General features: G+C 37.6%; 1 protein-coding gene across 1 annotated transcript in view; it reads right to left on the bottom strand.

Moving 5' to 3' along the window:
• Window positions 1–24185, bottom strand: part of LOC101854913 (dynein heavy chain 6, axonemal) — a gene marked incomplete in the record, with an annotated part of 110656 nt that overhangs the window by 4270 nt on the left and 82201 nt on the right. The window contains 18 exon segments of the mRNA XM_035969378.1: window positions 2039–2205; window positions 3040–3259; window positions 3973–4184; window positions 5135–5319; window positions 6084–6277; window positions 6862–7065; window positions 8218–8445; window positions 9195–9300; window positions 9868–10078; window positions 12524–12529; window positions 14022–14249; window positions 14876–15148; window positions 15828–15957; window positions 17274–17452; window positions 18082–18328; window positions 19169–19305; window positions 22011–22031; window positions 23461–23575. Of these exon segments, the coding sequence (XP_035825271.1) occupies window positions 2039–2205; window positions 3040–3259; window positions 3973–4184; window positions 5135–5319; window positions 6084–6277; window positions 6862–7065; window positions 8218–8445; window positions 9195–9300; window positions 9868–10078; window positions 12524–12529; window positions 14022–14249; window positions 14876–15148; window positions 15828–15957; window positions 17274–17452; window positions 18082–18328; window positions 19169–19305; window positions 22011–22031; window positions 23461–23575 (3063 nt within the window).

The following is a 24185-nucleotide window of genomic DNA, read 5'->3' as shown; positions in this document are numbered from 1 at the left end:
TATATATTATACAGTGGAATCCTGTTATAACAAGATGGAGGGGACCGGTGCCAAATGTCCGTTATAGCAGGATTCTCGTTATAGGGGATCCAGTAATAAATTCAAGGGAAATAGTAAAGTAGGCCTTATCTATGAGTCTAGTTTTTGGTTTATTTCTTTTTGCAATCTCCCCTGATGATTTGGTTCAACATGACCTTTAAAACTTACTTGATCAGAAGTTGAATCAGGTTTCTTTCTCTAGCTCTAGCGATGTTGACAGCTCGGCGTAGGCGATCAGAAAGAAAGTTCTCTAGGCTAACTCGCCGGTGTGTTGTCCCCCACCTCACCACACCCTGTGGTGCGTTCCGTCTGCTTGTGCACAACGGGAACATACCACACCCCGCCCACGTCACACATTTGCTCCGTCCATCACAGTAAAGCACTATGACCTCTCCATCCTCGCATCGGAGAAGAGAGAGGCATGGTAGGCCTAGATAATCTAGACTAGGCTGGCCTATAACACGATGCGTTCTGCTTGTCTGTGCATGCCACACTCTCCCCACCCCATTCAATCCAGCCTTCATTGTTGGCATACGTGGGCTCTCCCATTCTTTGTTTCGCAAGATAACCAACAAGTAAGTTTCTCAACTGGCGAGGTTTTACATGAATAAATGGCTTATGCGCTGTGCACAGCAGCAGCAATATTCCGCTATAACCGACTCGCAAGTTTGTCTGCTTGCGTTATAGCAGTATTTTATTTACAAAGATAAAGAAGTGAAAAAACGGGGATTTAGAAAAGTCTTTATAACAGAATTCTCGTTATTTCAGGACTCGTTATAAGTGGATTCCACTGTATATAAGTGCTGAAGATATGAGGTGTTACTGAAGAGTAACATACAAAGAAAAGGAGGAGAAATGTGATGCATCGTGGTGAGATCCGGCACTCCTCAAAATAATGAAGTTGAAGAAATGCATTTTTCTGCTGGTTTGGCAATTTTTATTGAATTTTTGGTTAATGACCCAACAACTTTTATTTATGTTCATTTAAAAAACTCATTTCTGGGTAGATTTCATTTAAAAAAAAAAAAAAATTAAAGGCACACAAAATTTAAATTTTCAGTTTCCATGGACTCTCAAGCTATGACAATACTCAATGTAGAGGGGTCAGAAAGACAGACTCATTGAAAAGATATGCACCATAAAATTTCGGGAACAGATAGCCTAAGATGAAACTGTTGATGATAGTCATAGAGATGATGGCCAAGTCATGTGGCTTTCCACCCCCGACCGTAAATTCATGGACGATATCAGAATCATAGATCTTTACATTCACACTAGAGAAACATTTCTCTTGTGATTCAATTAATAAGTACATCATAAGTTCTTTGACTTCAGTTGATTAGGCTTACTTGACTAATCTTTAATCCTATAGAGGCTATCGAGTGTTTTACAGCATTCACGTGTGTTGCACATCACAGGCCTAGATCTAACTAAACATTAAATGCAGTCACCCAAACACTAGTCAGAAACCTTTTCTCAAAGATGCATTTCCAGTGACCAATTAAAAAACATTTCAATCCCCCAACCCCCCAATATTTCACCGACCAGTCCTAGACCTATGTGTCTGGAAAGTTGGGTGTGAAAACGTTGTCCATCACTTTCTTTGTTCAGCGTAAGGGGCAGTCTCACCAAATATCTGGTTTTCTAGGCTTGTCTTAAGCAAGCTGTGCAGGTTGTAGTGAAAAGTTCCCTTTGTCAAGCTTTACTTGTTGGCGCATTTCGCAGATCGGAAAGTGCGTTTAGAGGGAGTGACCATGCATTTGTACGTCTATATCATATTGAAGAAAAAAACGTCATATGACGAAAGAAAGAGTGTGTTTGAGCAGAGCGTGCTTTTGTATGGTGTGCGTTTAGGCGGAGACTACTGTACCCCTAATAAAGCTCCCACATAGACACTGTATTGCTTCATGTTTTTCATGGACCAGCTTAACAAAATGTTCAATAAAACAGTTTTCTACATGACTCCTGAGCAACAAAAACAACAAAAAGAAATACTCACGCTGAAAGCAGCTTCTTTAGCACTGGAGGCTCGGGAGCTACTTCTATCCCCACTGTGCTCACTGGAAGACTCCGAGATCTCCTTCACAACCGTGAACCGGAACGAGAGCGAATCAACGGAAATGGACATTTTCCTGGCATGGTTCTGAAGAATGGCAGTCAGGAAACCTGTTGACAATAGAAATTGAGAAATAAAATAAACATCCATCAAAGTTAAATTTTAAAGAGCTATGACTCAAAGAGTCTTTCTCAACGCCATTATTGGTGAGAAGTGAACCATTATGTCACGCAAAAAGGTTTTCAAGAGTAGAATACCAACTGGTGGGATTCAAGTTTAGTTCAAGATAATTGTCTCGATTGTTGGAAAATATGTGTGCGTCATCACAGTGCAATCAGGCACTCATCAAAATAACGAAAAATTAAAGAAACATTTTTTCTGCCCATCATCAGGCAATTTACATCAAATTTTTTTGTTTTGGGCTCAACACCTTTCATGAACATGTAAAAATGCATTGCAGCATGGACTTTACTGGAAAAATGTTGATCAAAGTGTTCAAAGGCACAAAAAAACGTGCATTTGTAATTTCTAAGGACACTTTTGGAAGTCACCAAACTTTAACGCTCATTTTGTCACCTATGATACTTCTGACACCTGGTAACCCCATCTTCTTCAACTGCAAATATCTCAACTTCTATTCAAGACAGATGAGTATTTTTTTTTCATCAAAAGCAAGACCAATAATGATCAGGCCTAAACATTATACTTATACCTCCATTTGCCCAAAAATGATAAGCGCCGACTCCACTGTGTTGTTACTTTTTTTTTTTTCAGAAATAGATGCAAAGGTTGAAAATAAAAAATAGGCAAATGTAGCCCAGTAACTTTACTCCTTATCTCCAGAAAACCACTCACAGCGGCTAACGGTAGGTACAGCTGTGCTGGTGAGCTGCAGTAAGCGAATTTTTACCGTAAACTCCACATTTAAGGAACCCTTCACTCACCTTGTGGGAAGAAGAAAGCTGGTAACCAGAAGCTGGTCGGGGTAGTGACAGGCGGACCATCCCATTCACCCTCAACTTCTTTCAAGTTGCGCACAATCTGGCGGAACTTCCTCTCAATGGTGGAAGACAGCAGCTTGGCCCAGTTGTAGAAGAACTTGACTCTGTTCTGCAAGTCTGTCACCCATGAAGCCAAAGGCTTGGTAGATTCATAGGCAGCATTCTGAGGAAGTCAAATTAAAAGGCTAAGATGAATATTGCTCAGAAGAGACTATAAGTAAATAATCTTGCTCAGGAGATATTATGATACATTTTTTTTTCTTCACATTCTGACCTCTTACTCTTATTGTATAGGTGGGTTCAGACCATGACTAAAGACAGTTGGGTTTAGCTCGCCTTAGAAACATGTTCACGTTTATCCCCCCCCCATCCCTCCAATGATATTATCCATCAACTGTATTAAGTGCTCTGAATGTCTGCCTAGACAAAAAGAAGGTAAAAAATAACAGAGACAAATTTTTCATTTTTTGGGGCTCTGGGACTTCATGACACTATGGTTTATAATAGAATAACATTTTAAAGGGAGAAAGACGGCAGGGTCCATATATTGAAATGAACAAGTTTATAAGTTATTATAAGCCTATTTTCAAGATATATAAATAAATGAGGTTCCAAATTTTAAAACTAAAATTCTAAAGATATGACCCTGTCATTTCCCCCGTGTAGACTTTGTCTGTCCCCGCGGTTTTATGCAAACAAAATTCTGAAATTATGCAAACTGAGCCCAAAAATGTGAAATTATGCGATTCTGCTAATTTTAACAAAGAACGATAAAGGTAGGCCTACATAATCAGAAATTATGCAAAAATTGATCAAATTTTGCTAAATTATGCGGGGTGCATAAAACCCTGGGGACAGCTTTGTGTAGGTACAAACCTTCCACTGCGACGGCACGTGCTGGGTCAGGATAGCCTGGTAGGCCTCCTCCAATGGCTCAGACATGACGATCTCCCCCTTCACGGCCAGACTCAGCAAGTTCAGGGAGCTGTGGATGATGCCCAGCAGCTGGTTGAACCGGTCAATCTCCTGTCTGAGAACGGTCAGCAGGGCCGAGTTGCCGGTCAGCTCCGACGTAAGGTTTTCCAGGACTGTGGAGGAAATTGGAAAGACAAAATAACCGTGTGAAACCCCCAGTCTAGGTAGGAACAAATGTGAATCTGTGTTAAATCACATCGGATAAATAAAATAACCTTGTTAAATCCCAATCTAAATGGGAATACGATATATGTGAATCTGTGTTAAATCACATCGCAAATCAATTGGAAAAATAAAGCAACCTTGTGAAACCCCAATCTAGGCGGGAATATATGTGAACCTGTGTTAAACGACGTAGGAAATCGATCGGAAAAATAAAATATCCTTGTGAAACCCCAGTCTAGTTAGGAATAAATATATATCTGTATTAAATCACTGTTCAAGTAAATCAGCATCTTGACCTTGAAGCTTGTATGTAACCAGAACAAAACTTTTGTGACTAGTAGTTTATTGATTTCCATATACTGACCTCAACACTCATGGGGATGATATAGCGGGTCGAAAAACCAGTCCTGAGTGCCACTGAATGCAGAAAACACAAGGGTGGTGTCTCTTGTCTTTCATTTAATGAAATCAACTCTACACTGACCAGAGTGCCCTGAGTTTGAACTAGGAGGGAATAGTTTATAACTGTGTCACTCCAGTGGATGAGGGCAGGCCTGTTCTTTCTGGGCTTTGAAATACACGTACATTTTGTTCTCTAGACTTCAAAGTTCACAATTCACATACAAAATAACTGGGTTACGGATCATACCTACCTCAGCTGAGGGATGTGAAAAGATCTGAGAAAAAAAACCCACTGGGCATTATTAAACTAAATTATATAAAATGAGAGATCTGAACACTCTGAGTTTTTGTTTGTTTAGTATAAGGTTTTACGGCCCTCGCAACTGCATATGGTCATATGAGCGCGCGAAACACGAGTTAGTTTTGTTCACAACAGTAAACTCTGAGTTGAGTAACACCCAAGACGCATCATACATAAGACCCGCACAAGACTAACTTTTTATTTTCTCTTTATCCAAGCCTCTGGTTTCCACATCCTTTTGTAAAATAGCCTTCAGAGATCTCTGTGGTTCCAAAAGTGCTGGGTCCGGGGACTCCGAGTCATCCTCCACACAACGTGGCAGTTTCACAGCGATGTCTGACGCAATGTCTAGCACCACGGCATCGCTGCTTTTCTGTGACCTGTGAAGCCGAACAGCATAAATGCGTACATGTAACAGTTTTAAAAAACAAGCCAAGTTCAGTTGGAATGAGTCAAGTATTCCTCTTTTCATAATATGCGCGCATATTATCTATGTACAGTGGTGTGCAGTTCAAAATTACAATGCATAACATGAGGGTTGGAGTCAAGAATAGGTCAAGGCCAAAAAAAAATGCAAGGTCACATTATCATAATCGTAGTTCATGGGAGTTTTCATGCCAAGAGAAAAAATGTTTATGTCTCCAACTGTTGTACTGATAATGACCAGTTTCCCAGCTGCACATTGTCCTGCTGCAGACAAAGATGAGCATTTCCTGCCATGAGCCAGATATTCCTATGTAGTCATGTGGACCATTGTCTATTTGCCTGTTGGCAGCCACAGAAATTTAACCCCTGCCATGGCATCTGTGAGACTTGGAACAGTACTGATGCTACATGCTGGACGAGAGACAACTAACTGAGACTGTATGCTCAGATTCTCGACTCACACCTCTGGATTCAATTGAGGAATTTTCAAATTCCGTAGAGGCTTCAAATAAAAATGACAGAAGATGAGAAAAAGAATGAAGGGAATAACAGGAGGACATATCAAGCAGAGTTTTGAAAGGACAAGACCACAATGACTAAAAAGAAAAAATGATAAACAAAATTTTCATTTGCAGAAAAGAAAGATTTCGAAACAGCTCATTAATACTAGTAGCCTACTAACTACTCCCAGTTTGTTAAAATTAGAGCTCTGACTCACCCTGTGAGACCTGTCGTCATTCTGGGCTGCATGCAGATCACTGTCTCCACAATGTTGTTGGCCTGAAACTCTCTGCACGCCTTCTCAGCATTCTCCGTCATGCCAAAGATGTCTGGGGTGTCATAATCTGGCAGCTCTTCCACGAAGGAGATCACAGAGTTGAAATTCAAAGTTTCAGGGACTGGTTGATACATCTGACAAAAAGAGACACAATTAATACCCACTTGAAAAGAACAAAATAAAAAATACAAACAATTTGAAACTTTTTTAATTTGTAAAAGAAAATGTCATAACACTACCTTAGAATTACAAAGTTTTATCTGACATTTTCGGCTGTTTTTATTCGAGTTACTAAGACCATGAGGTCAGAAACCAAATGTTCTACCTGCTCTATCAAAATCGTAAAATTATTCCAAGTCATTATCAAGATATATATTCAAACAATTGCAAGCAAAAAAGACTGGCATGTTGTGAAACTCAAAATTTTTCATGCCAAATTTCTCAAAACTGGGTACTGGGCAGATAGAACTTTGTAATTCTAGGGTAGCAATAAGTAAAAAATGATCAAATTAAGACAGCTGAGCTCGCTGAAAAAAAGTAAAGAAACAAAGAAAATAAGTCCTAATAAAATCTATGTCCTTTTGAGGCACTGTTGTCATCTGCTAAAACTGGATGGGCAAACTGAAATAAGATTTTGCTGGGAATATTTCAATTTAATTCTCAACATCTTTTTTTTACTGGCATCATAATGCATTCTAATGAGGGAAGAAACACTTACGTGATTTGAGTCATATGAGAAGTCTGCCTGGAACAGGCCTGGGCAGTAAAACTTGTTCAGGAGGGAGATGAGACAACGGCGATCTAGGTCATCCGTGACACGACCACCATAAGTGACCTGTCCAGTGAGATAATTGAGTGCTGCCCAAGGCACATCCTCCTGTTCATCCACTTCCAGCAACATCTGCAGCTTCAAAATAGCTACCTGTGTTGACAAAGTACAGAAACTGAGGTACAGAAAAGTGGGAAGACATAGAATAACATTAGGAGGCTAGTGGGGTCCCTTAATGACGAAAATGAGGTGTATGCTGCACTTTATGTTAGAGACATACTTTAAGGTGCATATGTCTCCTAAGACAATTACCTTTCAAAAAAGCAAGGGATCCACGATGATCCTTGACATGAAGTGGGTGTGGCCAGCGGTCAAAGTAGGTCACTATAACTTTTCTCAGTCTACTCACTAGACCACCACATTACATTGTCAACAAATATCCAGACACAATAAGAAAACTCAAAATGTAAGATTTCTGTCTATCAATCACGAATAATGAGAGAGCACGGGATAGGGAGAGGTAGAAAGTGTTGGTTCGTGGCCTATACCCTGGCCCAGGGTGAGAAAAGCAATGATGATTGACAAAGTAGGAGGAGTTACCTTCAACTGTTCAAATACAACAACCCAGTTTTTCCATCTATGCACTTGTATAATCTTTACTAGAATAGAATTTAAAATGTTTCAAGACTTGACAGAAATACACGCCAATTTTTTTAACACCTATGGGGCAGGCCTCACACTTGACTTTTAGTTCAGACTCAGTTCCTAACTGAGGTAAAAGGTTAGATCTGAATCTCCTTATACTTATAGAGTAACTGGTTGCAGATATGCATAACTTTCTTATCTGGAGATTCACAATCCAAATAATCAGAACTATTGTCCAAGTCACCTACCTCTTCATCATTGTGTACATCTATACAGATTTTGCTGAGCACCTCAGGGTTGGTGAAATACCCTTTTGAACATATTTTATCGCTTTCCACATGATAAAAAATTGCCAGGAATCAGAAGCAAAACATCAAAACAGAATTAATCAATGGGTCAACAAAAACATGGACGTGTTTGGAGAGACTGACTGGCCTTTGATTAGATCTTAGTCACTTTGCTCTCCAGTAAACTCATCCGTAGTCACACAGGAAAGCAGTCCGGCTTTGCGAATATTCTCATCCGGGGTGCAATGAGTACTAAAACCAACTCAGAAAGATTATTAAAGACAGCTAGTGGCTAGTGCTCATCTGCCACAATAAAAACACATTTCTATGTAGTCAAGATCCCAACACTGCTTAGAGAGAAACTACATAATACCTCAAGATCAGAGTCGTTGAACTCGTAAGGAATATTCCATCCAAGGGTCCCGTATCTCTTCCTCTCATGGATGACACTGTTAAACAGGCACAGGCCATAGAGCAGTGGTCGCCAGCCAGGCTTGCTAGAGCCTTCATCATAGAGCTTCTCCGTGACCACACCAGCTCCTGAACTGCCGAATGTGCGGAGGAGATTTGCCTTCAGGCCTTGAGGAGACTCAACAGTCATCTGAAACATTGTACAGAGCCAAGGCAAAATTAATAGTAATAAAAAATAAATTACATTAATTCATATAGCCAATTTCCACAAGGGAAGTGCTCAATGTACTTCAGAATATTATTACAAAGAACATAGTTTAACAAGTGATCCTGTCACTCGTTCCAACCCCCCCCCCCCCTCCCCATCCCCCGCTCCCTCTCTCTCTCTCACTCTCTCTAGATTCACATCATCTCCGTCGTTCAGTATGTCAAGGGTAAAACTGGCCCAAGCTGAGCATGCATTCAGACCCATAGGTTTAAATATCAGGTTTCTCTGTCCTCTACATGAGAAACTTCTGGTACATTACCCAAATTAGAAAAATTGATCAAATTTTTAAAATGAATTTGATGAGGGTAGAACTTGTAACAATCTTTAGAAATGATCTGTATTCCAACAGACCACTGAATGTTTCCAGGTCCCCCCCAAAAAATGGTCAATCCAACAAGCAAATGCACCACCTAAAAAAAAAAAATGTTAAGCCCATCAAACAAAATGCATGCAACATAAAACACTTCAATAAATTAATAGTTTGTGATTAATACATTTGAGTAACATTGATACAAAATTCTTTCAGGTTCATCAAAGTCCCATCTGACGATCAAGGAAAATTGAAAGCTTTTTTAACTTACTTCTTAAAAAATGAAAAAAAAATGTGAACAATTTTAATCTGTCTCAACAGGAATTCAGGTCTACATGGTCATCACACTTGGGCTGCTCACCTTGATTCCAGTCTGGAGGATGGAGACAGGGAAGGAGGGATCGGGCCGAGAGCTCAGCCACAGTCTGAACTGTGGGTCCAGATTCTCTTCATTGGGCTGGTTAAATCTGTTCCAAGCAAAGATTTAATTCTCAAATTATATCTTGATCTTGACGATCAATGATTTATTATTATAGGCACCAGCCATCAATGTCCAGGTGCTGTTTTAGCCTATATTTTGATCTTTTTTTCTCCAAATTTAAATAAAATAACAAAATTCCATATTAAGGAAAAGCTTGCTGGTGTAGACCATCATCATTCCCCGATCCCAAAAATGACATTCTGTAGACTTGCACCGCATCTTCAGAATCTGAGCTTTTCAGTTGGCCCAATGTAAGATACAACATTTAACATGCCTTCATTTCCCTTCTGGTTGATCATGGAACTTTTTTCAAGCAACTTTTTCAATCTCAGAAGACTAGGAATTATGTTTTTCTTTCTTGATGCATCGTAAAATGGAGCAAAAATCTTTTGGATGGTACAATGCTAAAATACTATTAACTGCTATTCACTATTTTGATTGTTTAAAAGATTTGGCAGTTGCCATTTTTTTAAGGTTAAAAATACAAGATTTAAGCTCTGAATTAAACTTAAATACAAAAAAATGCATAAAAACCTGACCCAGCCACACTCACTTCTCTACAATGCTCTGAAGTTTGGGCATCCAAGAGGCAGCCAGGTGACAATTCTGCAAGAACACCCATCGTCCCTTGAGGATCTGTGCCTTGGATATGAGCTCTTCAGCCTTGGGACCCTGACCTCTACCCAGAGAAATCATATCCAGGTGAAGGGTACTGCCCCTTAGTTCTTTGGCAAATCGAAGCAGCTGACTGGATGGGTCACAACCTGGAAAAGGGGCAACACAAGAAAAGGGTTAGAGCAAAAAATTGCTTCAACTAGAGTCTAGAGCATAAAGAATTTCAGACTTGCCATGTTTGGAATTTAGTGTGTAAACTGTTGTACTCTTGTTACAATTGGAGTCTAGATTGTAAAATATATTGTTGACTTGCTTTACATGAAGCATGGAGTATGAAGTGTGTTAATGTTAGAGCATTGTTGAGTTTGGTTTCACTGCTGCAATTTAGCATGATGAGAGCCATGTTTTGAAAGTCAATGTCTGTATGTAGAGAGTAAATGTCAGAGGGAAGAGATGTCATGGGTTGCATTAGAAATTCATTGAACACTTGTACACAGTACTAATGAGAAGTCATAAATATGTAAAGGTTCTTCAAATTTGTAAGTGTGCTGCAAATTGAACAGTCAGAGAAATATAGAGGGTCAAGATCAGTGGGTATTGTGTACACTGTTTTGAGCAGAGGGAGCAGGTAAAGAGTATGTTTGTAGAGTGCGCTAGGTGCCATCAGTTTCATGCATAGTACATTCCGAGTTTTGTCAATATGCATGATATGTTGTATTTTGCGATGGGAAAAAATCTAGTTAGAAAATATCTGTGTGTTCAACGATATTGGTGTGTTGAGTTCTTTCGAGTCAGAGTGCCTACTATGAGATCAATGGGGAAGGACAAAAGTGTGCAAAAAGAGTACTCAAAGTGTTTTACCAAGTATACATTCAAAGGCACCATGTATGTTATGCTCAACTGGTGTCTATGTTGTAGAGTACTGTGCTTCAGGTGCCCACTTTCTGCACCTACAGGAAACTCCTTTCTAAACATATATTTTGTTGAAGAACGTAAAAGCTTTTTAAAAAAATCCATATCAGTTTTTCTAGAGTGAAAATGTGAAATGGAAGAGGTTAACATCCCTATTAACACTATTTGGTTATTTAAGAGGCGGGACTTCCAAGTTTAATATCTATCTCCATTAGGACTGAGCCAAACAAAAAATTCAAGTAAAGTGTCTTTCCCAAGGACACAAAGTTAACTGAGCTGAAGCTTGAGTCCCTGAATCTGCAATCTCACGATTATGGGTCCGGCAGCTTAATTGCTAGGTTACCAATCCAACTTTTTCAAGAGTTTTGGCAAATGAAAGTACAATACAATAAAAGAAACCCCATATTAGGAATGAGCAAAACCAAAATCTATAAATATTTCATAAATATAAATCAACAATAGAGAAAAGTATATCAATTGTGCAAACTTCTACTTTGAAGAATCATTGTATATGACACTTAGCCAACTGTAGGGTACTCACATTCACAAAGTTTTGCGTGAAATAACAAGATTCATTAAGTCATATCTGTTGAATTTTCTTTTTGAACAATACTGGACTATTGATCAATCAAAAAAAAAATGTTGCTCTTATCATTGTAGAATTTGCTTGTTCATCTGTCTAAAAAATAAATAAAAATAATACAGGACTGAAAGACAGATGCAGCTATTTAACAATATATAAGCCTCAATATCAAAAGCAAAAAAAAATACAATTGATGATAGACTATGTTGCATTACAGCCAAAAGCAGCAAACAGTTTCAACATTTATCTTACACATGAAATACAAAACATTTTATTTTAAAAGTAATATATAATATATTATGTAGAGTGCATGTTCCAGCTCAACAGCAAGCTTTATGCACATTATAATCTATATTATTACCCAAGCAAATTTTATAGCATTTTGAAATTATCTCAACTTTGTGAGAAGCAGTAAGTGCAAAAAAAGATAATAATGAAAAAGAATGTGACTCAGGAAACATAAAAAAGAAGGTGCAGAGTAGCAGAAATTGTAAACACAAGGTTTTATTTCTCTTTGTGTACAATATGCGCATGTGCTTTTCTCCCAATTAAGAAAGGAAATAACACATTGTAGAGTCCCAAAGGAAGCCATATTTCTTATTGTTATGTTTCAGTTATACATGATGTGCAATTCTCATCTACAAACAAGGCTGGAAACACATAACAAGTGAAAAAAAGCAAGCTCATAGGAACAAAATATGAGGCAAAACATGAAAACACTGACGCAGTAAAACAATTGCAAAACTGAAAAAAGGGAGTGTAAAAGTAAAAAAAGACTTCATTTATAACTACTCGTAAGTGGTCTTATTTCCAAATCATTCAGTAAAGCCAATAGTAATGCAGACAGAATGATACCTACCAAACGAAATTTAAAAATTAAATGATTCTAGCTGGGAAATTCCAAGTCATACGTCCAATCCAAAAATGACACTAACATTTTGTAAAGGAGCATCAAAAGGTTAGGCGCATGAAGTAAAAACCAATTCCAAATAAAATTAAATGAAAGCTGCAAAGATAAAGTTTGAAAGACTGACCGACAGTGATAATGGATAATACAGTGAGTGAGCTCATAGACATAAAACAGGAGCCAATACATTACCTTCTCCTTCAAAAACAAGGAAATTAAAAATGGAGGAAAATTATTAGTAGTGTTGAAGGTTTACAGACAAAGCGTGTTCACAATTTGTGTCACAGCACTATGTAATCAGGCACTCGTCCAATTTTGGGCATATGGAGTTGTTGGTATCATCTTAAAGCTTATCTTGGAAACTGCAAATTTACATTTTTGTGCCCTTTAATCAACAGCATTCAGTAGAATCCACACAGAAATGTGTTTTTAAATGGGAATAAACGGGGTTGAGCTAAAAAATACAAATTCCATAAAATTGCCAAAAAGGTGGGAAAATGCAGGCTTCTTCCATTTGAATTCTTCCTCCTTCTCGATTTGAATAATTTCATTATTTTGACGAACGCCTGATTTCACCAAAACGTAACACATTTGATCTGAATTCATCTACAAATCCACACAAAAATTTAGGACCAAGTAGATCAGTTCAGCTGCATTTCTGCGTCATATCAAATCCATCACATATATAGTTTTGCTAGGTAACAGCAATCATCAAAGTCTCAGTACTCAGAGCCACAGGTCTAATTCTAACCACTGCGATAAATAAACAAACAGCAACAATTAGTTTTATGTTCTCTTTTTCGGCAACCAGCATCACATCTATAAAAGACAATAAAGATTGAATACAAATAGAATTACTTTGCAGTGCAAAATATTTGCAGCATGTCAAATATTAGAGTAGTTAGAGAGAGCCGAGAGTAATAGCATCGTTAGTAGGTTCACTCGACATGCAGTGAGGTGAAAATCTTCAGGTCCATAATTATGTTAAAAATACCCAAAGGAATTTAAAGACAAGGCAAAATCATTTATCTGCTGACAATTCAGCTATTGCAAACTCCTTAAATGTCAACAGATAGAATTTCAAAATGCCTGCAAAGCTGGATATGGAATGCAGTGCTCATTTTACCCATTGACCGAAACACTTAAAAAGGCTTCTAGAGTTGCAGAAAAAAAGTTCTTCAAAGACAAGAACAAAAATAAGATCCTTTTCCTTATGTATTTGATCCTATATTTATGAATTTCTTGTTCTTAGGGAGAGAGAATGTGACAGAGGATCATCTGTAGCCAGCCTTCCCAACTCAGAGCAAAACTATAAAACGTAATTATCAGCCTTAAAACAAGGCAGCTGATATGAAACTAGGTGAATCAACTGTTTCCAGTTGTCAGTATTGATCATTGACCATGACTTCAATAGATCAAATCCACAAAGTGCAGAAAAAGGTATAAACTCAAACAGGTGTTAAGATTAACAATCAAGCTTATGGAAAATTAGTTGTGCATCATCACTCACATCACCCATGATATCAAAATATGAAATGTAATATATAAAAATGTGTTCTGCACAATAAGTTATTATTTCACACACATGCAACAGCAGCGTAATACCACTTCAAACTTATAACTTATGTAACACAAAGTAAGACGAGATTAATTAGCACAATCCCAGAACAAAATAGCATCCATGACCTACCTGGAGACAGTATGAAGATAAGAGGAGCCTTGGCCATGGACTCACGATAGATCTCCTTCAGGTCAAAAGTTCCTGTTGACAGGTATCTGGCACCAAGCTGATCTCGAATGAATTGAGAAACAGCAGAAGGTGTGACCTCAAGACGCAATGTCTTAATCAATATCAACCTTTGGAATTTTGTCAGTCCTTCCCATGGAAATATTGGTGATGATTTGTCAGCATCTGGACCTGAAATATATATAATAAATCATACTCCAATAAAAGCTGATCTACTGATAAAGTTTTATCCAAACCTGTAGTTGCACTAATGAAAAATATATGGTAAAGCATTATCAAAACCACAAATGGTACTTATAAATAATTTATTTGCAATATGGTGATACTCTATGAAGGTATAGACAAAACTCCATTTTAAATGTTGAGAGATGCTTCATTTGTCTTGTGGTCTTCTTGGATATGGTAAAGCAAAGATTGCGTTTGAAATTTGTCCTTAAAAAGAAAAATACGACTTGCTATGAGACATTAACTTGTAGGCAATCATTAAATTTTACATGCTTGTATCAATAAACCTTGTAAACAGATTTTACAATTTAATATGCCAATATTAATTCTTTTAGGTGGCTCTGGTGTGATATGCTCCTTCTTTCCTATCAAACATCTGTCGTCCTTATCTCTCCTCCTTCTATATTGTGTTTGTTACTCTCTTGTTACACCTCTAATCTTCGCCACTTATATGACCTTATTGTGTAGCAAGTGCAGTAAAACTTGTACTAAAACAAATTCTTTTAGACATCGAAAATGTAAAACCAATAAATCAAAGGAGCAATACCATCAATATCAAAAGAAAAACAAACCATGTACAAATGGCTGCTCCATGAGGAAAAACGGATCCTCAGAAGACTTGAACAGCTGCCACTGCTCTGTGTTGGTACAAAGACTGCGGCACAACAGGTCAAAGCTGGGAATCGTTGCCTCAAGATACTGGCACTGGCGCCACTCGGACTCTGTGACCCAGCTAGGGTGTGGGGGATGTTCTGCTTCAGTCGACGGCTTCTCTTCGGATTCGCTGGAGTTGACAGAGGGAGGTTTGGCAGACGTTTCTTCACCGCTGTTTGCCTCTTCTTCAGCTGGTGATAATAAAAGATAGTTGTCATTTTAGTTAAAAAGTGGACAAGTTCATTATCAATAGGACACTGAATATCTTTAGATCTACAAATTATGAGTTTAATTGAGGTTGGCGGTTACTCAAAACACTGATAGCAAGGTGAAGTAAAATGAAGCAAACTAGGACAACGGCATAATAAAAAGGAAAAGAAACAGACAACACTAGACCTCTCATCAATCATTTCTAACAGAAAGATAAGAACAAAAATAATAAAATAGGGAGGGAAGAAGGAAAGCCAACAAATAAAAAGAAAATAGTTTGATGTTCTATACTGAATACATTTAAGTATGCCAAGAAACTGTTTCCAACATCCAACCTATTCATACTTCATGCTTTAATTTTTTAAGGCAGGCTTTTATTAGAAAAATATTGAGTATTTCTTTAAAATGGCCCTCAATCTGTAATAAGGTTTTTTTTAAATGCACTTTATGTTCAAGATGCAAAGAAATAGCATATGCAACAAGATTGGACTTATAGTACTAGGAAAAAAACATGATGGCATTCAAATACAAAACAAAATGAAAAATGCCTAAAATATGATTTTATCAAGAGACAGTAGATTCAAACAAACGATAAAATTATAGATTCTTAAACCAACAGTGAGTGATCAGATCAAAGATAGCCTTAGGAAAGTTACTCACAACTCTCCTGTTTGTGGACGGTCTTGTCTATCATACGAGCAGCAGCGATGTTTCCTTGAAGGAAAATCTGCCATTCATTCTCCTGAATAGCTTCCATCTCTGTAGTTTCATCCACAAACTTATTGTTGGCCTGGGAGAAAAGCAAGTGAAATTAACACTGAACTGAAAATATTGTAAAATCTTATACTTTTGCTTCAGGGCACTACAGAGGAAAAAGCGTTGCACAGGTTTAGCTGGGTAAAAGACAAAAGCTCAGGATAGCGTTGCACTCAAAATAGAAGGCACACAGGGTGGGTGGTTGGCGGGTGCTCTGGTGTGGCTTGCTCCTTCTTTCCTATCAAACATCTATCGTCTTTATCTCCCCTCCTTCATTTTTTGTGTTTGTTACTCCCTTGTAACACCTCTAATCTTCGGCACTTATATGACCGTATTGTGTTGGAAGTGCTGTTAAACTCTTACTAAAACTAAAGGCACACAGGATGAAAAATGTTATGCTGAACAATACAGCAGGAAATGCTCACCCTGTACAACATTGAAAGACAGAAAATTAAATAACTTCAACACCTCACACGCACGCCACCCAACTAACCAACCCTACTCGATGAGATCTCCAGGAGCTGTAAAGCAAGGAGAGCAAGGCAATGAACAAGAGGTACCCTGAGAAAAGCTGCAAGTACCCCCAGCCAGAGGTCATGCTAATGATGACAGCCATATCTTTATTTCTGGACATCCTTTCATCGTAGTACAAGCCAATGGAAAAAAAGTTTTATAGTGGAATGTCACATTACTATGTTATCTGTTGTAAAGAGGTGGAAAAGTATATTTCACAGACGACAGAAAAAAGTTACTGCATTTGTCTTTTTACTTCTTATATAATAATACTACTAATAATAATAATAGATAGCATTTGTATAGCGCAAATGCCCGCTCAACAGCAAGCTCTATGCGTTTCACAAGCTATACTATTACCCCAGCAGACTTGAGAGCATTCTGAAGCAAACTCAACTTCCTGGGAAGCATACAGTGCAAGCAGCTAAAACACTAACATACTGACAAGATCTTTCGCTGTCTATGGCATGAGACATTTGAGTCCTTTGTAAGAAGATTCATTCGGCTTCTGTATTAACTCTGCATAAGAACGTGACAAAGAGTATTATGTTCCTGGTTTGAACATGTAACCATTAAAAAAAATAGTCATTAGCTCTTCCACAGCTTGAAAAAGAAACTTGCCTTTCCTTCACAGCCCTTCCGTGGATGGTTGGCGGGTGCTCTTGTGTTGTTTGCTCCTTCTTTCTTATCAAACATCTGTTGTCCTTATCTCTCCGCTTTTTGTGTATTTGTTCCTCTCTTGTAACACTTCTAATCTTTGGCACTTTTATGACCTAATTGTGTAGCAAGTGCTGTAAAACTCTCACTAAAACTAAACTAAACAGCCCTTCCCTGTACCTGCATGATGCTGGAGCACAGCATGAAGGAATAGATGAGCTGATGGTTGGAGAAGAGGCCCACGGAGACGATTCGGTAGATGTTGTAGGTCAGTCGGTCAATCATGCCCCTCAGGTGAGCCATCAGCTCCTGCTTGTCTCCAGGGACACTCAGGGCCAGCTGTACAGGCTGAGTCTCTGCTGTCAGGGGGAATTAGAGGGACTTTAGCCTTTACCTTCCTCCTTATCCAGATCATTATGCATGGCCTTTACTTCCTCCTTATCCAGATCATTATGCATGGCCTTTACCTTCTTCCTTATCTTTATCACCATGCATGGCCTTATCTTTATTATTATGCATGGCCTTTACCTTCTTCCTCATCCAGATCATTATGCATGGCCTTTACCTTCTTCCTTATCTTTATCATCATGCATGGCCTTATCTTTATTCTTATGCATGGCCTTATCTTAGCAATTATGCTTATCTTTCCAATTATGCATGGCCTTTACCTTCTTCCTTATCTTTATCATTATGCATGGTCTTTACCTTCTTCTTTATCTTTATCATTATGTATGGCCTTTATCTTCTTCCTTATCTTTACAATTATGCATGGCTTTTACCTTCTTCTTTGTCTTTATTATTATGCATGGCCTTATCTTTCCTTATCTTTACAATTATGCATAGCTTTTACCTTCTTCCTTATCTTTATCATTATGCACGCATGGCTTTATCTTTATAATCATGCATGGCCTTATCTTTCCTTATCTTTACAATTATGCATGGCCTTTAACTTCTTCCTTATCTCTTTATCATTACGCATGGCCTTTACCTTCTTCTTTATCTTTATCATTATGCATGGACTTGATGCTCCGGGCGCTAGAGGGGCGGAGGACACCACTAGCAAAGGCCTGGCTGGAGGAGGAGCTGATGCTGGCGTTGTCATCTGACTCATGGCTGCTGTCAGAGATGCAGGTGGCAAACATGCCCTGGAACCAGGTGAGGGAGTACTGATACATCACGTCCACATTGGCCAGCTCCGCAATGACGAAGTACAGGACAGAACCTCGAGTGGCAACCTGGGAAAAAAAAAGGAGCATTTAATTTGATATGTGTCTGACAATAAGGTAGTGAAAGGAATTAATAATTCGGTTTTGTACGTTGATAATAAATTGCTGATAAAGACGAACTGGCAGGGAAACGCCAACACTCCTCTACAAAAATTATAGATACTGAACTACTTTTGGCATATCAAAAGCCATAATTAACTCAAGATACATATTATGGAGGTAAAGGCAAGAGAAAATGGGGGAGACCTAAGAAAAGATAGGAACATGGCAGAGAAATCTTAATCTGACCCAAAACAACTCAGGCAGGCAGATTGGCAAGAGACAGCATTTTATTTCAGAAAAGTCAGAGAGGCAACGTCTAAGAGTAAGTTTTAGTAAGAGTTTTACGGCATTTGCAACATAATTAGTTCATATAAGTTCTAAAGATTAGAGGTGTTGTATGGGAGCAAGTACACTAAAAAGAAGGAGGAGCAATAACATTGATAGGTAACCATAGATACAGGGTACAAGGAAGCGGATCCAATAAATTGGAAAAAAGAATATTAATCCGCAGACAGGAAAAAGAGGCTAAAACAGCACCTGGACATGGATGGCTGGTGCCTCTATAAATAAATCATTGTTGATCAAGGTCAAGGTTGATAGGTGTTTGACAGGAGAGGAGTAAACAACACCAGAGCACCCTTCCAACCACCCACGCCCAACTAATGGAAGCTAAGAAGAAAGTGTAAATAACAAATTATTGTTGTATAGTGCCTGTTTAGAACAAAAAAATGACCCTCTGGAGTAATTTCACCATAGTGAGGACAATAATTTGAATTTTTCAGGATTTAAAAAATGATGTACACATACTGGCAGATAACGTTTCCGTGCTAAATTTAGACTTTTCTCCGTCTCTTCCGATTCTGCTACTCGTTTGTAGATTTCTTGTGACTTGTCCTTGCTCTGTTCCAGGGTCACAATCAGATCCTGATCATCCAACAAGTGGCCTGCTCCACACACAAGAAAGACAAAACAACTTCTGAATACTTTTTACATTTTTACAAACATCTTATAAAATTAGTAGATATTGCACATAATCCTGTAGAACATGAAAACTTAAACATTGTAACAATTTATATAATGATGAAAAAACGCTTTAAATACAAAAACTTCAAAACTTTAGTTGCTTAACAAGAGAGAAAATAAGATTATCGGAAATAGATATACTTATTGATCTGTTGAAGAGTGTATTGTGCTGGGGACAAAAAGTGATTCTAACTGGGTTTCTGCTTATCTAACCAGCGTGCTACAGACACACCAATATAAATTCAGATGTGACAGTACACAAGACCTACAGGACAGAGCCTTCTGAATTCTGACAAATCTGAAGCCAAAACTCAATTGTTTTCCCAAGATCCACAACAGTCCCTTTCCAAAATGGGCACACTACTTCTGGACCACCATAATTCTCTTCCTGGTCTTGAAGGGTAGACTAGTACTGCAGAAAACATTTTTTGTTGAAGACAAAACATGTATCAAGGAATTACAACCCAGCAAAGACAAAAAAGATGCAAATACCAAAAGCACACAAATATAACATCAAGCCAATCGTGAAATTTCTTTTCGTTTCAGTTACACTGAGCAGGCATTGTGAAATTTCTACTCTGCTACATCAAACAGGTCAAAGGAATTACAAAAACTAATCACAAAATTATTCCAAACATATTTGACACATAACACTTCAATAAAACTATTTATTGTCAAATTCCACTCTACTTACGCAAATGCTAGACAGTGTACTCTTGTATCATTTGTATTAATTTGTGGACAAAAAAAGTGAAAAGGTTTTCCACAAACTGAGCTAGTATACTACAAACTTGGCTGCAAAACCAACATCTCACCGGCAAATAGCCTTTGGATATTTTTGCATTGACAACAGATACAGACATGTGGATTATAAGTCAATGTAAATGTATATTAGACTCTCATATCGACCTGTGCACACCACAGTGCAATAAACACACACTGACTTCCAGTAAGGCATGCATGTTACAAACACACTGAACACAATTTTCATTGTAGGCCCATACAAACATGTAGTTTCAATTGCATGCTCATAGCATCATCTATAATAGTCAATTCTATTGGCACACTAAACTGACATATTCAACGAAATAATAATATGCAGTATCCTAAGAAGAAACATTGGACTAATGAAATAAGATAGAGCTTTTTATATCCTTTAAACTCATTCCACAGCAACTGCCTTTATAGATGGATGTGGAAAAGCTTATGTGAAGGCAATACAATTTGACAAATTATGTCTCTTGAATGTCATTTGGATTACACAGCATAAAAATGTAAGCACATTATGAAAAGCCAGATTTGAAGTGTAAAACAATCTCATATAGGAATCAGATCACACAGCCAAAACAGTCTGCGAAAATAATTTTTTTACACTCTTTTCAGACCAGATTCTCACCTATAAAGAGTGACAAACCAAAGTACTGATGAATATGCTCTCAGTATGTATATTTGAGTCATAATTGAAGTACATGACAAGTTTTTTTTAGTAAAAGCTAATGCATGTGCAACAGGCCAACCTATCAAAAAGGCATACACAGTAATAATAATAGTTTGTCCATCATGGAACAGATGGAGACCTGTAATATCCAAGACAGAAGAGAAGGTATAGACCTTCATAAAGAAAGTAAAGGAAGGAACAAATACTGAATAAAATGTAATACTTATTGCAACCCGCAGCTCAACAGACTGCCCTCCAAATGGTAATTGTTCTGAAAGGTACTTTTTCATCCCCTCATGATAAAGAAACTAAGTGACTAAAGACACATTAATATTGATCTCCATATCTGGTCTACTTAGAGGTATTAACACTTTGCCGCCTCATCTCGCCGATCAGCGATTTTACCACCCAGTTTCTTTGGATTTTCCCCAAAATGGCTTTGCCTTTGATAGCAAGAGTTTTTGCTATATGAGCCTTGTGATGGCAAAGTGTTAAAGTGCACATTTTTTTACAAACACCTTCATGCCACAGTGAACAGATCAGCAACAAATCAAAGTGAAACAAATGTGTAGGAACAATTTGTGACCTTGTCAAGAAAAACATGATATTAAGAAATAAGTTTCATAACACTCACGGCAAACAACTATTAACTCAATCAGATACCATGGTCGAGTTAATTCAGTAAAGACATTGTATATTCCTGGCATGGGAACCACAAAACAGCTTGAATTCTATGTAATACTTTTCCACCACCTTCTGATCCCTTTCAGTACAAAGATTCTGCTCACAACTACTGACAGTTTCAGTCCAATTTTTACTATATCTTTATATGAGGGCTGACTACAACAGACCCAACTCTAATGGAAATCTGTCCAAGAAAATCATCTGTTAATACAACCCTTCTGGGTTGTTTTTTTCTATCTATATTTTCACGACACTGTCCAAGATATTCATCTAAGACAACCACTTTTCTCATTGACAATAGGTGACCATCTTTGACAATTTCAACAGTAGCTGGTTCATGAACCTCCAAAACTGCAAAATGACATTACATATTTAGCTTGTTGAAGCCAAAAAGCCTGTGGATGTTATTGCATCAACAGCAGACACTGGTGTGTGTGGGTTATGAGGCAACACAAAGACAAATCATGCTCTCAAATGATCAGTGACAAGAAAGCATAAAATTACCTGCCACTGAATCTTCATCTCCTATTGATGGAAAGATTTAGTTAGTTAGACATTCAGTTGGAGGATAGTGATCTCAAGAGTACTTCTGTAACGACTTATACTCACACTCAAAGACTATGTTTTGACAAAAATTATTTACCTCAACACTCTAAAATAGATGTTATATGGTGGACATCATGAGAGCACCAAATACTTTTCAATAAGTATTCATTCCCTCTCAAGAGAAAAAAAAGAGTAGAACCACAAGCTGACAAAAAGTACAAAGATGATTGTAAAAGACAGTATAAAAAAGTAATCACAGACAAAGAACCTCAAATGTAAAAGATTCTGGTTACCTAACATTCTAATCCTGAAACTTCACAGATAAAATGAACAAATGAAAAATTCTGAAATCTGGTTAATATTAAATGAGATGCACCAGAAACAAACAAGAACTAAGGTAATGTAGTAACCTTACATAGATGCTACCATGCCAGAAATTCCAAAGTGGGTCACATAAACCAATAAAGAATTACCCATACTTTAAGGAAATGACTCTCCATTGCAAAAAAGTTAAAGCAAAGACTAGTTTCCTATGTTACTTACAGTTTAAATTAGAAGTTCACAACTGTAGACAAGACAGTCACCATAAGACAATCAAGTGCTATGCAACTAACTAGAAAAGAGTCAGTTCTTGTCAAAAGAAGGTTTGCAAACATACCGCATTATGAATAAAAGAGTGATTTAAAAAAGTAGATTTTCTAAACAGGACTGATGACTTTCACTTTATACCAGTGAAGTAAATTTCTGACGGGTGATCCCAAGAAATCAGTTGCTTCTACAGAAACTGATCACATTTGTGCAAAATCTGTGTTCTCTCAGTTTTGATTCCGTATTGTATTTTGGTACGTGTTTTACACCACTCGCAACTGCATAAGGTCATTTGAGCACGCTGGACACACCAAACATTTTCAGTTGGTAGGAAAATTTTGAATTTTGCTCAGGTTGCAGCCGAGGCCTACTCTTATCGATTTTGGACCATCAAGGGATCTTTAACGTGCGCGACTTGCACATGGGACCTCCGAGACTTTTCTCCCTTGTCCGAGAAGGCTAGGTGTAGATCTTACCTATCATAAGATAGGGGTGTAGCTGTAGGCTGCAAATGGAGTCAGGAGCCCAGAAGGCGTATTGTATGTCAAGCAACACTAAAAACAAGTGGTGCACAAGAGTCATTATTTCCATTACAGTAAACAACTTAAAAATAATATTATTTTTATGCTCACAAGACCCTCGCATATTCAAAAGCAGTCGATTCTGGTTGGCTGCACGATTCAACTAAAGGAAATTAAGAAAAAGAAAGATAAAAGGCAAAACCTTCCAGACACATTCACCAACCACCAGTAACAAAAGAGTACAGAAATATTATATCAATTTATATAAAGCACAGGTATGTTTTCCCTGCAGCTCTCACCTTCACTACTCTGCAGCATTGACAAGGACTTGTCCTCCAAGTCTCTCAGAGTCTGTCTGTCATTGGCGATACTCTCCAGCAGTTCTGTGCGCTGTTTCTCCAGTATTGGGCGCTCCTATAAGTTTATCATTAGAAAATTCTATATTCTTTAGTAAAATGCCTCATACAACAGTACATAATTAGAAAAATACAAAATTCTTTAGTAAAATGCCTCATTCAACATTATATCCTATGAAAAATATGCAGTTCTTTAGTGAAATGTCTCATACAAAAGTTTATCATTTGAATAGTTTTCATTTTTTGGGGTGAAATGCCTCAAACAACAGTATTTAATTAGAAACATACTAAATTCTTTAGTAAAATGCCTTGTACATTAGTATATCATTTTAAAAATACTTAATTCTTTAGTGAAATGAATACTCAGATCTTTAGTGAAATGCCTCACACAACTGTATATCATTAGAAAAATAGCCAATTGAGGATATTTATTTCTACTAAGAAAAAAAATGCAAGAAAATCTTTGAACTGCTCAAACACAATTGCATTATATCGAAAGGCAAGTATAACATTTCAAAATCTTTTTAACCCTTCAGCTATATGAAAAGTGAGTTCAACCACTGTCTTTTCATCTTTAAAGAGAGAATATAACCTTTGTATTTGAGCTTCATGAAACTAAACCCTGAAAAAATCTACCTACCACTGTACAAAATCAGACGGCATCATAC

This window comes from Aplysia californica, unplaced genomic scaffold (assembly GCF_000002075.1).
Source record: "Aplysia californica isolate F4 #8 unplaced genomic scaffold, AplCal3.0 scaffold00007, whole genome shotgun sequence".
NCBI lineage: Eukaryota > Metazoa > Mollusca > Gastropoda > Aplysiida > Aplysiidae > Aplysia > Aplysia californica.
This window is presented reverse-complemented; position numbering and strand designations above follow the sequence as displayed.